This window comes from Berghia stephanieae, chromosome 3 (assembly GCF_034508935.2).
Source record: "Berghia stephanieae isolate SIO BIC M18660-M18661 chromosome 3, UCSD_Bste_1.3, whole genome shotgun sequence".
Lineage (NCBI taxonomy): Eukaryota > Metazoa > Mollusca > Gastropoda > Nudibranchia > Aeolidiidae > Berghia > Berghia stephanieae.
Genome location: NC_088362.1, coordinates 21,858,119 through 21,872,486, shown reverse-complemented (window position 1 = coordinate 21,872,486; position 14,368 = coordinate 21,858,119). Strand labels below are relative to the sequence as shown.

Genomic DNA, 14,368 nt, shown 5'->3' with positions numbered 1-14,368 from the left:
AAGATCCATGATCCTTACTTCCAAGCCAGAACTCTTCAATATCAGAATGCCTGCCACTTTGAACATTTTCTCATCTTGCTAATCAACAAAATTAACATTACTGTACTGTTCTTCCAAAAGTTGACGACAGCTGCTTCTGGAAGGGTAGGTCACGAAAGAATCAGTTTGTAGTTTGGTTGAGGACATAGGATGGACTCAAGAGAATCAGACTCTTTTATGGGACTTGTAAAATAGTGAACGCCAGACTTGCCCAGGAGGCCAAATAGAGGCCAGGAAGCCAAACGAAATTTCAGGAAGCCAGGCACTTTCTTAAGAATTCAAATTTCGGGAATTTGACTTCTAAGAGTTCAAATTAACAAGACGCATATGATTTACATATCATTCGAGCATTGCACAGCACAGAGCAGACGTCCCAGACATTCATTTGAAGAGAATTGTTTGATTTATATACAAGCATGAAAGCCGAATTGTCGGTTTATAAGATTACGAGAACCATTCACACGGTTTTAACACAAGCGACCTAACCTGCTTGGCGTTATAAGTTGCACAACTGCAATTCTATTTATGATAAATCGCAAAAAATAGAGGGCCCCTGATGAAGCGCCAGATAACTGTCGCGATAACAACCAGAATGGGACTTCTTTTTACAAGACAAATACAGATAAAAGAAAAAGAAGATAAAGTCAATTTTCAATATTTATTAAAAAAGTATATTTCATATCTTACTTTTAACAAAAATTAATAAAAAACAGAACAATAAAATATGGATACAATTATATACACGCTGATATGTTGTCGATGAACCAAAAATGATTGACATAATCACAAATCCATTACTCACACCCCCACACAAAAAGACACACACACATATACACACACACACACGCATATATATATATATATATATATATATATATATATATATATAATATATATAGATATATATACATATATTATATATATGTATGTGTTTGTGTATATGTATACAGTGTCCGGGTTTTTTTTGTGTGTTTTGTTTTGTTAAAATTACATGTAGAATTTTTGTATGACTGATGTTAAGGTGCTACACACAACTGTGGACTGTAAATGTAATGAACAAAATGAATACAACAGGTTTGAAAAAAGAACAGAATGCCAAACACGTAACGTTTCGGGCTCATAGCCCTTCTTCAGCCAATAGCACAAACAAGGAAAAGAAGCTCACAACATTGCCATCCTGAAGTATAATGGGCCAACACACAAAACTATGTGTAACCTTAAACTTTTATAGTCTGGTTAATGCAGTTTAGTTAAAATTACTCATAAACGCGGATGGCAAAAAACAATAACAAAGACCCGATTGACGTCAACTTCATTCTATCTATACCGCCAGATGGGTGACTAGTTATCAAACCATTTTCTCGATCATATTATACACGTTTAAGTTTACACATAGTTTTGTCAGTTCTATTGATCAAGCGGTAGAACAGTCGGTATTTTACATAGTCGCATACCATCGCTAGTAAAACTGAGTAGTTTGCTATGTTTACCAATCACTGCCATTGTTTCCATTATGACGACTGTCCGAGAGGCGTGGTTATATCGGTGTCTATTGTTTTGCCGGAGACATTATATTCTCATGCTGTAGATTTTAGAAGTTGTAACAAATTTATTCATAGAATTTATATGTTTTGAATGCGACTCACTTGAAAGCCTTCGTTTGAGGTTTAAAAAATGTATTGGTGTTCCCAAATAAATAACTCTGTATTTTGTACAAATCTACATATCTAGATGTCGTTTCGTGTCAGTGAAAGGCCAATGTCCAAATCTTTGATTTGGTTTTTGCTTCATCAAGATATATCTGAATTCTTATACAAGTTGTAGATTTTTCATTTATGTTGTGATACATTTATTCTTTAGAATATATAAATATAACATAATGTGCGGCTATGTGGTCTTGTGGTATGACATGACACTCGCTTTCGGATCAGAAGGTCCTGAGATCGAGCCACTCGCTCGGCGCATAGTTGAGTCCTTGGAAAGGCTCTTCACTCACATTCTCTCACCGTACTCAGGTGTAAAATGAGTACTTGGCCGTTGACAGCGTTGTCTCTGTCAGAAATAAAATTGTAATATCGCCTAACAGGCGTCATGTTTCGTTCTACATGTTACGTGTTGCTGTTGGTCAGGGACCCATTGTAAAGCGCTTTGAGCACATTTAGTGGATATTGCGCTATATAAAAGCTCATTTTAAAAAAAATGTAACTCTCCAGAGTTCGGTAGTTGAATTAATTAATCTGCAGCAGTGTTCTTTCCGACGTTTCATCACTTGCTATTTATTTATGAGTAGATGCGCATCTTTAGAAAACATGAAGCCACCTCAAAAAGACAACACATGAAATAAAGATATGAAAAAGTGTGTTTGAATCAGTATCAGATAAAGAAGAGAAGAGAAGAGAGAAAGAGAGAGAGAGAGAGAGAGAGAGAGAGAGAGAGAGAGAGAGAAAGAGAGAGAGAGAGAGAGAGAGAGAGAGCGAGGAGAGAGAGAGAGAGCGGATAGAGAGAGATTGAATAGAGAAAGAATAGAAAGATAAGAAAGAATAGAAGAAAGAAAATAGATAGATAGATAGATAGATAGATAGAGAAATAGAAGATGGAGAAGAAGAGAGAAGAAAAAGACATATATATATATATATATATATATATATATATATATATATATAGAGAGAGAGAGAGAGAGATAAAGAGAGAGAGAGAGAGGGAGAGAGAGGATATATATATATATATATATATATATATATATATATATATATACCTATAGAGAGAGAGAGAGAGAGAGAGAGAGAGAGAGAGAGAGATTGATGGAGAGAGATAGATAGAAATGTAGAGATAGAGAGAAATAAATAGAGAAAGAAAGAGATAGATAGATAGATAGATAGATAGATAGATAGATAGATAGATAGATAGATAGATAGATAGATAGATAGATAGATAGATGTAGAAATATATATATATATTATATATATATATATATATATATATATATATTTATGAGTGTTGGTAGGTACTCGTAGGTACGAAAGTGCTCGATAATGATGGTTAGAGCGAATATAAAATATAAATTGGATTACTCAATATGTGGCCAAAACATATGTTTTTGTGGCTTTCGTCCACGTCGTCAGTTGCCAACTGACGACGTGGACGAAAGCCACAGAAACATATGTTTTGGCCACAATAAGTGAGTAATCCAATATATATTTTATATTCGCTCTAACCATCATTATCGAGCACTTTCGTACCTACGATATATATATATATATATATATATATATATATATATATATATATATATATATATATATATATATATATAGAGAGAGAGAGAGAGAGAGAGAGAGAGAGAGAGGAGAGCTTTGTCTGGCACGGTTTCATACATTTTTTTTAGATCTTTATCTTATACCTGTGCTTGCCCCTTGATTTATCACTTTGATATTTTCAACACCTGAAACCCCAGCATAAACCGTACAAATTTCAAAGCGTAAGGAAAACATCAAAGGAAAATCAAAAGTAAAAACTCCAGACGCAGTTTTCCCAAATCGCGATCAATGAACTTTACATAAGGCCAACAGCAATACGAGACATGACATGACGTTTGTCAGGTGATATTATAGCTTCCCCCCAACAACGACAACTCTGTTCACGGACAGATATTCATTTTACACTTGCGTTTGGTGAGTAAATGTGAGTAAAGAGGTTGTCTTTTTCCCCCCATGGACTCAACTTTGCGCCGCTCGGCGCGGGACTCGAACCCAGGACCTTCCGAATCGAATGCGAATGCCATATCACCAGACTACATAGCCACATTAGTTGATAATGTGATAGATATATACGTTCATTAAAACTGTTTATGTACGATCCTGGATTTTGTTGATTATTTGGTCACTGTTCCAGTCTTTGATTTACAAATCGTATTTAAAAGCAAATTGCCTATTCGCGCATCTCGTTGATATGATAAAAACAAATCGTACCTGAGAATAAAAGTCAGTAAAATGACGTCAACAAGGGGGATTGATTATTTTCTCTTTACAGTACAAATTACTAGTTTTCAAAGAAAACTTTTACATCAGTCCGCGTAACATGTTACTATAACACGTCTTCATCGATTGAAACATTAATGGCATCTTGTTTTTACTTTCCAATGCAATAAGCTTCAACAGTCGTGACGTCACTTCCCTAGTAATGACGCATTGTAACTTAGTAACTGGTTCTAAACTATCGGAACAATGGCGGACGCCTTTATGAAATACTTCTCCGACGAGCATAAAAGTGTGACCAGAGGAGAAAAACATTATAAATCTGATCATGTTTTGACTTTTACTTTTATACATTCAGATCACATCATAATGTGAAAAAGTTCTAGCCAGCATGAAGAATAAAAAGTACCGATTTTCTTTGTTTAGAACCAAGCTGCTCGTTGCTGGGCGGACGTGACATCAGACTATTGAATCCTATCATTGTAATTTTGTTGTTGTTATGTAAATGGTTACTAGAACCGAATTTGACAAAGTAGTACTTTTTATTATAGATAGTCATGATCTTTCAATCACGTGCGTTCACGTAATCATGCACTTGCGGAATAAACTCGTGAGATGTATTGTATTCATCTCAAAGAGTGTGATTTGTTTCATCGAATGGTCCAATAAGATTCCAAATCCATAAAAGAAAGACACGTGACATTAAAACACAACTGAGTCTCAAAAAAACCTATCGACCAAAAGCAGTTAAGAAAATCAAAACATAGTGAAAACTGATACGATTTGTGGTTTGACTCCATGATCGCCATTTTCATCGAGGGCAGGTTGTGTGGTGTCCGGGGTTCCTCAACTGAGAGGGTACAAGAATCGCCCAACGCCAAGCCAGAGTGTCGTAAAAGGCGACTAATGGTGTGTGGCTCCCACTTTTTTGAGTCACCCAGTCCTCCAGGTTGGGGGTTATCGAAGGGTTAACACCCCGTCCATAAAACTCAAACCGTTCCAGAAACGCAGACGGACAAATCAAATCCTTTTTTTTTTTTTAGCTTGGGCGACCGAAGAGTTTCTGCAATGACAGAATTTATGAAGGATAACAGACAAAGCCGAAAGGACTCTACAGATAAGTAATAAGACATGGAACGAGATAAAAAGGTTATCTCAGGATAGAGAAGGATGGAAATTGTTTGTCTGTGGCCTACATCCTGACCCAGGGTGAAAAAGGCAATGATGATGATGATGATGATGATGAGGTTGTTCTTTCTATTTTCCTCGAAATCACCACAGTAAGTTCAATAACGCCCTTAAAATTGGGTAGCTAAGCTTAGTTACAAATACGTCATTAATAACGTCATTAATTTTATCAACATGTGCATGAAAATTTCTTCTTGGGCTGTGCCTGCGTGGATGTGGAAGTTGGCTTTATAACTGTTGACGAATTTGAAGGTACGTCGACGTCTCTGGCGATTCTGTCTACGACGAGTTGTATGCTCTCCACGATGTTGTAGAATTGTTCACTGTCTGTTTCCATATATGGCATAGCCCGGTTTTCTGCATATTTCCTGGCGTCATGCGCACTGATGACTCTGCTGGCTGAAGTGCAGTGGGAGCCCAGTAAGACTCTTGTGTAGGAGGCGGTGCAGAGGTAGCTGTCCAAATCAGAGATCCTGAAGGATGAGAGGAATCAAAACATATCATTTCAACACAAAGGGATATAACTTAATTCACACATTCCAAAATTGAATACTGATTTATTATAACTGATATAATAATAATAATAATAATAATAATAATAATAATAATAATAATAATAATAATAATAATAATAATAATAATAATAATAATAATAAAATAGCATTTATATAGCGCTTTACCCCGTTGTCACAGGCTCTAAGGGCTTTACAGTGATATAAAACAAAAAATATATATATATATATATATATATATATATATATATATATGTGTGTGTGTGTGCATGTGTGTGTGTAACCTATCAAAGATCTGAAGAAGTATGGATGAAACAATGCCACACACAGCAAGGAAAAAAATAAAACATCCCCCAAAATCAGCCTGCCTTGACTGGGGATCGAACCTCAGACCTCCTGATTACCGGTCAGACGGGCTACCATTACACCACAGAGGTTACCCGATGGTGGGAACAATTTCAATGCCTATAATATTCTTTACAAGGGCACACGTTTCCGTCATGAACCCCCGCTTGCATCACAAAACAAACAAACAAACAAAAAAAATAGGGAAGAAAAGTCGTCACGTAACACCTTCTATTTTTCTGGTTCATAAATTCTTGGAAGTGTGTAGGTAACCAGTCCTTCTGAGGACAAATTATGATAAATAGGTTACACATTCAATTATACGGTGCTGGCATAACTATTTTAGTAGCAACAAGAGATGAAGAGAGTAGAAAAGTGCCAGAAGACAATAGAGAATACAAATTTTTCGCGGCAGTGAAAAAAAATATAAAAAAATTATTCTCCATTGTCTTATGGCACTTTTCTACTCACTTCGTCCCTTGTTGTTACCAACATAAGTGCCTGCTCCACTCACTTTTTTATTTTAGTAGCATGATATATAGGCCGGTTCTAAGAATAACGGGACATAAAAGAGCGAGGATGGATAGTCTTTATTGACGACCATCATATGTTTGGGTTAGGAAAAAAAAGATGTCATCTCTCTAAAACCAGAAAATCATCTGGATGAGTAGTTTTTCACTTCTAATAAGATAGGAACCCGTTTTTTTGACATCACAATTTTCTTTCCTATTGAACGCGAGAGGATGAGAACGAAAACATCAGATTAGCTCCATTTTTATTTTGTCAGTATAATAAATGATCTATTGGACATTAACGTAGCTATTTATTCTCTATTGGACATCACCTTAGCTAACCACTGTATTCTCTTTTAGATAAAAAAAAAAACAGTCGAGATATTTTTTTTTCTTGTTGACAAAATTGGTTGTAGCTATTTATTCTTTATTGGATTTTACGGGAGCTATTTATTATCTTGGGGCATTATTGTAGCTATTTATTCTCTAGTGGACATTATTTAGTTATTTATTCTCTTGTGGACTTTATTGTAGCTATTTGTTCTTCTCTTGTGGACATTATTGTAGCTATTTATTCTCTTGTGGACCATTTTGTAGCTATTTACTCTCTTGTGGAGATTATTGTAGCTATCTATTCTAATTTGGACGTGAATGTGAATAAACAAAAACAATGATGGGACATCTATATTATTTATTCACCTTAACCACACCATTCATACATCATGTCATTCGTCCTTAGTGTTTCATTTATCGTTTTTTTGTTGATAAGGGGGAAAACCCGAAACGTTCACAGTATCTGTCTTCGTCTATTAGATTGAAGCTTACAAGTCACTGCTTATCGTTATTTTTTTCTTAAATTTATTTTGACGTATAGCACCAAAATCACCCCAATATAACTCCCTTTACAGGCGGTAGGTCAAATTGAATGCGTTTGTAGGTGGGCTCGTATGTGTATGATAAAGATGTGAAAAAGTGTGTATGAAACAGTGTCAGACAAAACAATAACGACAAATACAGGAAAAAAAACCCGTCCCATTTGCTTTGTCTGACACTCTTTCACAATCACTTTTGCAGATCTTTATCTTAAACCAGCGCCTGCTCGCTCCCTCATTTATCCCTTTGTGTGTGTGTGTGTGTGTGTGTGTGTGTGTGTGTGTGTGTGTGTGTAGTGTGCTACATGTGTCACTAAAAAATAAATAGAGCTTTATATAGCGCAATATTCACTAAATGTGCTCAAAACGCTTTACAAGGGGCCCCTGACCAACAACAACATTTAACATGTAGGACGGGACATGCCGTTGTTAGGCGATATTACAATTTTTGGGACAAAGACACCGCTGATAACGGCCAGGTACTAATTTTACACCTGAATACGGTGAGAGAATGTCAGTAAAGAGCCTTTGCCAAGGACTCAACTATGCGCCGAGCGTGAGGCTCGAACCCAGGACCTTCCGATCCGAAAGCGAGTGTCTTACCACTAGACCACATAGCCGCAAAAAACGTGTAATAACATATACACAAAGGCGACGTTTACCGTTTATAACATTCTTGGAAGAATAATGTAAAGAAATCTGGCGGTCAAAAAAAGAAAAGAAAAAGAACGCCCTCCCTCCCCCCCCCCCCCCCCCCCCCCCCCCCAGAAAAAACCCAGAGAGAATCGTGACGTCAACCGCTATCATTTCCAAGCATTTCAGAGCCTCTTACCCAAACTCGATTTCTTATATTTGGCATAATTTTAACAATGAACTGACGTCGTCGAAATTTGATATGATATGAAGTCAGAAACACAATGCCTGATATCAATAACATCGAAAGTCGTCTTCAACAAAAGGTTACTGACCTTTTTGTGTACCACCGTGTACCCGAATGCTGGTAAAAGTACACGAGATATGTATTGTAGAAGTACACGAGTTGGGTAATCGAAAAGGTCAATGAACTTATGCACTGTAGTCTAATGGGAATGTAATTCAATACTTCTTATTCTCTCTCTCTTTGCCTTTCTATTTTCCATAGTTTCTATTTTTCTATAGTTCTCTCTCTCTCTCTCTCTCTCTCTCTCTCTCTCTCTCTCTCTCTCTCGGTCTCTCTCTCTCTCTCTCTCTCTCTCTCTCTCTCTCTCTCTCTCACTCTTTTCTGCCTATCTACTTCGACTCTCCTTTGACCTCTCACAAGTTCTCTCTTTTCAAATATCACTCTTTCCTTTCTATCTATCTATCTATCTATCTATCTATCTATCTATCTATCTATCTATCTATCTATCTATCTATCTATCTATCTATCTATCTATCTATCTATCTATCTATCTTTCTACCTGTTTGTATATCCCTGTATATCCGCTGACCACCATTACATACCCACACACCTACCCAAATGCCTGTAAAGTACATTTGGTATCAAGAGATCGATAAACTTATTCATGGCAATGAAATGGGAATGAAATTCAATATCATGCTTTATTTCCCATCCCCTGTCTTTCCCTTTCTATTTTTCACCCTCCATTGATGCTGCGGGTGTAGTCAAAAATTGAATATGTATATATATATATATATATATATATATATATATATATATATATATATATATATATATATATATATATATATATATATATATATGCACACACAACACACGCACACACACACTAATGGAGAACCCGAAATATTTGCGGAGAAAAAATGCTATTACGAAGGCTATTATGGGCTGTAATCCATTATACTTCTACTGTTTTGTGGAAATTAACAAAGAGCATAAACTAAAAATAATATATAGATAAAAAAATTTGAGATTGAAGTTTTTTTTAAATGATGAAAAACTAAAACAAACAAGCAAACAAAAAAAACAAAAACAAAACAACTAAACAAGACAAAAAAAAAACAAAACAACCCCAAACCCACCCCCCCCCCCCCCAAAAAAAAAATCTACAATAAACAAAGGTGGTACACGAATACTGATGATAATGATACAGTATTATAAAATACGATAATTATATTAGAAATATCAATGTTGTTTTGATTTCTTTTCAATAAAATAAATAATTAAAAAAAATCAATTCAAATGATCAAAAAATATCAAATTACTACAATATTATTTTTTTTTCAATAACATAAAATAAAAACTTTAAAAAAAACTGTCCACAACGGGATTCAAACCCAGTACCTTAAAGGCTCGCTTCTCACATCTTAGCCACTACGCTTTTTTTTTTAAATTAAAAAAAAATAATGTTTAGATTTTCCAGTAATTCTGTGGTCGATGATAAAAATTAAACAGTGGCTGGACGGAACAATGTTGATCCCCAACCCAATGTAAAAACTTGAACATATATATTCTTGCGATCAAAAGAAAGTATAGATAGTATGCGCTTTGCTTAGGAATTCACAACATTGTCATCCGGAAGTATAACGGACCAACACACAAAACTTTGTGTAACCATGATCGTTTATAGTCTGGTTAATACAGTTAAGTGAGAATTATTCATAAACGCGGATGGAAAAAAACAATAACAAAGGCTTGATTGACGTCATCTTCGTTCTATCTTTACACATTTAAAATCGTCGTTACTTTTTTATCCGTTGGCGCAGGCGAATGAGTTTCCACTGAGTTGTTTACCTACCGATAGTTGATGTTTTTGTTTTTGACCTGAAATTCGCTCACCACGTCGCGCACGTGCTAAAATGACCGTTTAGCCCCTTACTCTAGACAGGAAGTGTGTAGATTAATTTTTTTGCCATCCGTGTCTTCTTGAAACATTTTCAAGGCAGGAAAACACAATGCAAAATACCATCTATTAATCTACGCGATGTCACGACTTAGTTAAGAACAACATGTACGTGTCATTGGTCATCTTCAAGCTGAACAATCTGTGACCAATGTCACAAGAATGCTTAATATCACAAGGAGAACAGTATATTCGTTAGTCCCTTACCGTTTGTGTCATTTCAAATGGATCCAATGGGATTCTTTGTTTCACTCTGAACGAAAACTCACAAGGCGGTGCACGAATTTTAAAATGACGTCTAAATTCAGGTCCTTGCGTCAGGCTTTAAGTTGACGAAGGTTACGGTACTAGACCGCAGCCATCGTTTACATAAGACTGACACTTACTAATACCCCCTAGGACTTATAATTTGACGACATTTTCTATGAGTTTGCACCGTCTAGTAAATTGTCGTTAGTAGTAGAGCTTAAGTGATTCCATTGGTTGACCTGATGAATACAACTCAAGATTTGTTTTCTTTTGTGGCCAAAGACTTGTCTTTTGACATCATTTTTTGGTCAGTGTCAAGCTTTTAGATAATGATAGATACGCCGAGACTCACCAGGTTTCTACATTGTTAAAAGACTTGCTGTGGTTGAGATCAAACATGACTATGACACCATGAGCCCCCCTGTAGTAAGATGAGGTAAGACTTCTGTACCGTTCTTGGCCTGAAAATATTAGATTTTAATAAACAAGTAAATAGCTAATAAACAACAACAAACAGAAAAAGGGGCAAAGTGTAGCCAGATCTTTGGAATAAAACAAAGAGAGTAAGAGAGAGAGAGAGAGAGAGAGAGAGAGAGAGAGAGAGGAGAAAGAGAGAGAGAAGAGAGAGAGAGAAGAAGAGAGAAGAGAGAGAGGGAAGAGAAGAGAGAGAGAGAGTGAGAAGAGTGAGAAGAGAGAGAGAGAGTGAGTAAAAGAAAGTGAGGATGAGAGAGAGAGAAAGAGAGAGAGATGGAGAGAGAGCGAGAGAGAGAGAGAGAGAGAGAGAGAGAGAGAGCAAATGAGAAATGAGAAAAAATGAGAGAGAGAGAGAGAGAGAGAGAGAGAGAGAGAGAGAGAGAGAGAGAGAGAGAGAGAGAGAGAGAGAGTACCTTCAAATTCACGGAATGTTTTCTTCAAATCTTTAATGTGATTTTATTTTTCGTGGCAAAATCAATAGAAATACACTGGTATAGTGGTGAGTAAATCTTATCAGTTGATTCTATCTGAAAAATTTAGACTAGTTGTGATTTACAGGAGAATGGTGATGAGAAAAGAAAGAAGGAAGCGGAGGGGAGTAGATGGGGAGGGAGAGGAGGAGGAGGAGGAGGAGGAGGAGGAGGAGGAGGAGGAGGAGGAGGAGGAGGATGACTGGGAGGAGAATGGAAGGCAAGAGCAGTAAAATTAAAGAAATACTACCACCACCACCATAACCACCACTACTACTACTGCGGCTATGTGGTCTAGTGGTATGACACGCGCTTTCGGATCAGAAGGTCCTGGGTTCGAGCCTCGCGCTCGGCACATAGTTGAGTCCTTGGAAAAGGCTCTTCACTCACATTCTCTCACCGTACTCAGGTGTAAAACGAGTACCTGGCCGTTAACAGCGGTGTCTTTGTCCGAAAAATTGTAATATCGCCTAACAGGCGGCATGGCATGTCCCGTCCTACATGTTAAATGTTGCTGTTGACCAGGGACCCCTTGTAAAGCGCTTTGAGCACATTAGTGGATATTGCCCTATATAAAAGCTCAATTTTTTAAACTACTACTACTACTACTACTACTACTACTACTACTACTACTACTACTACTACTACTACTACTACTACTACTACTACTACTACTACTACTACTACTACTACTACTACTAATAATAATAATAATAATAAGAAGAAGAAGAAGAAGAAGAAGAAGAGGAAGAAGAAGAAGAAGAAGAAGAAGAAGAAGAAGAAGAAGAATAAGAAGAAGGAGGAGGAGGAGGAGGAGGAGGAAGAGGAGGAGAGGATGGAGGAGAAGGAGGAGCCAAAAAAGGTAAAGATAATGGTGATGGTGGTATTGATAATGAAGGTGATTATGACGATGCTGATGTTGATGGTTATAATTATGATGCTGCTGCTGTATGATGATGATAATGATGATGATGATGATGATGATGATGATGATGATGATGATTATGATAATGATGACGACGAAATCAATATGGAACTGATAAATTAAGAAACTGAGATTAAAAAAAAACAAACTAGTCAAAGATCAAAACTCACCCCCCGTATCACATAAATTGACAAGAGCCGTCTGGCCAGCCTGGGTTGTGATTACCATTTCTAAATGATCCGAACTACTCTGTGTCCGCCCCTTTAGACATTGACAAGGCACCTTGGAGACATCCGGATGGACGTGCAAAGCCTTTAAGAACGACGTCTTTCCCACTCCCTGGTCCCCTAGAAGAATCACTTTCATTGTAAAGTCATAGGGTGAATTCTTTTTGAAGCTCACCTGACGATAAGATCCGACGCAACCGCCATTAAGGTGATGATGGAGTTTGTTGGGACATTCTGAGACGTTGTCAGAAAACATAAACCGAGTCTCGTCCATTGTGGAGAAGGATTTCGTGACTGCAGGTGATTGCATGATGACTGGGGTATTTTCTATAATATAATGATTAACTGTTATCATTTACAGAAAAGTTACCAGAAACAAATTTTATGACCAAAAACTGTCCAAAAACGTAATCATGCTTTCAAGTTGAATATGAATTTATATTTTTTACTTTGTGATTGCGTAGCAGTGTCCACGAACCATGCACTGTTTGTCCATTTGTGCTGTCTACATAAGACCTTGACAATTTAAATTTGTCGACTTGTTTTTCGATGTAATTAATGTCAATAATTCATTGTTAGATGATTTAATGGTATTTTTATGACGTGAGCTCATAAATAGTCATAGCTTGTGCGCAGTTGTTTTGTTCCCTTGAATTGCTTTCCCTGTATGAATAAATTATGTAAATTTGAGTAAGCTGAGAAATCAACATCAGCTATTTAAAAAATAAATAAAAAAGCAATAACAGGTGTAATCGTAATCACACCACTAATGACCACTTGTAGACAAATCATTATTTCATTTATAGTTGAAATTGTTGGGTTGTATACAACCCATGGTTGAAATAATTATGAATCTTATTAACCTCTGACCTTGCGTTATGGTTTGGACAGTGCTTGACATAGTCATGTGTTATATAACAGTAATAATATAATAAGACATGACTGTTTATAATACATCATAAAATGACCCTGCTCATCTTAAGGTAGAAACCAACATAGAATTTAAATACATAGAAGTAAAAGAGGTATGTAAGATTTTGGAAGCGAGAGAGAAAAGTTGGAGGGGCGGGAAACGAGAGAAAAGTTGGAATGAAGGGAAGCGATAGCAAAATTTTAAGGTAAGTAACGGCTTGCAATAATGTCAACATGGCAAAAGTATTGGATTTTCAAAGGTACATGAAGATCTTGGAGCATTCAAGAAATGCTTAACCAACTAAAACTGTCAAATGGCATCTTTTACTCAAATTAAAAAATTCAACTTAGACGAAAAAAGTTGTTTTTCAGAATGAGTTCAAATCTGTTGAGAGAGGGAAATGAAGTTACAGTGGCATGGCTTTTTTTTCAAGTATTGAGTCAATTTAAAAAGAATTGATGAAGAGATAAAGTGTATTGAAAAAAAAAAAAACCTTGATATATTTAGATATTTAAAGTCATGAACAAAAATGAATGTAACAGTTTCAAAAAAGAACAAAATACCAAATACGGAGCGTTTAGGGTTCAAAATATTTCCTCAGCCAACAAAAAAAAAAAAACACGAAAAAAAAAAACAAACCCCAAAACAAAACAAAAAACAAACACAACAACAAAACCCCACTGAAAACAATAGTACAGTGCTTAAAAACCCCAACTTATTAAAAATCTAAACTTGTTATGTAACTGAAAATGTAACACTCTAATCATAGTTACCAAAGTTACCAAATAGGAAGATGGTTATACGTCTATACAATCAGATATTTAT

At 36.1% G+C, this 14,368-nt stretch overlaps 1 protein-coding gene across 1 annotated transcript in view; it reads right to left on the bottom strand.

Moving 5' to 3' along the window:
• Positions 1-3,693: 3,693 nt before the first annotated feature.
• The window catches only part of LOC144967330 (uncharacterized), a 44,260-nt gene continuing 33,585 nt past the window's right edge, over positions 3,694-14,368 (bottom strand). The window contains exons 2-4 of the mRNA XM_078904419.1: positions 12,574-13,293; positions 10,887-10,995; positions 3,694-5,674 (exon numbers count right to left, since the gene is read on the bottom strand). Of these exons, the coding sequence (XP_078760545.1) occupies positions 5,371-5,674; positions 10,887-10,995; positions 12,574-12,985 (825 nt within the window). The 5' untranslated portion in view covers positions 12,986-13,293 and the 3' untranslated portion in view covers positions 3,694-5,370. The remainder of the gene's footprint in view (positions 5,675-10,886; positions 10,996-12,573; positions 13,294-14,368) is intronic.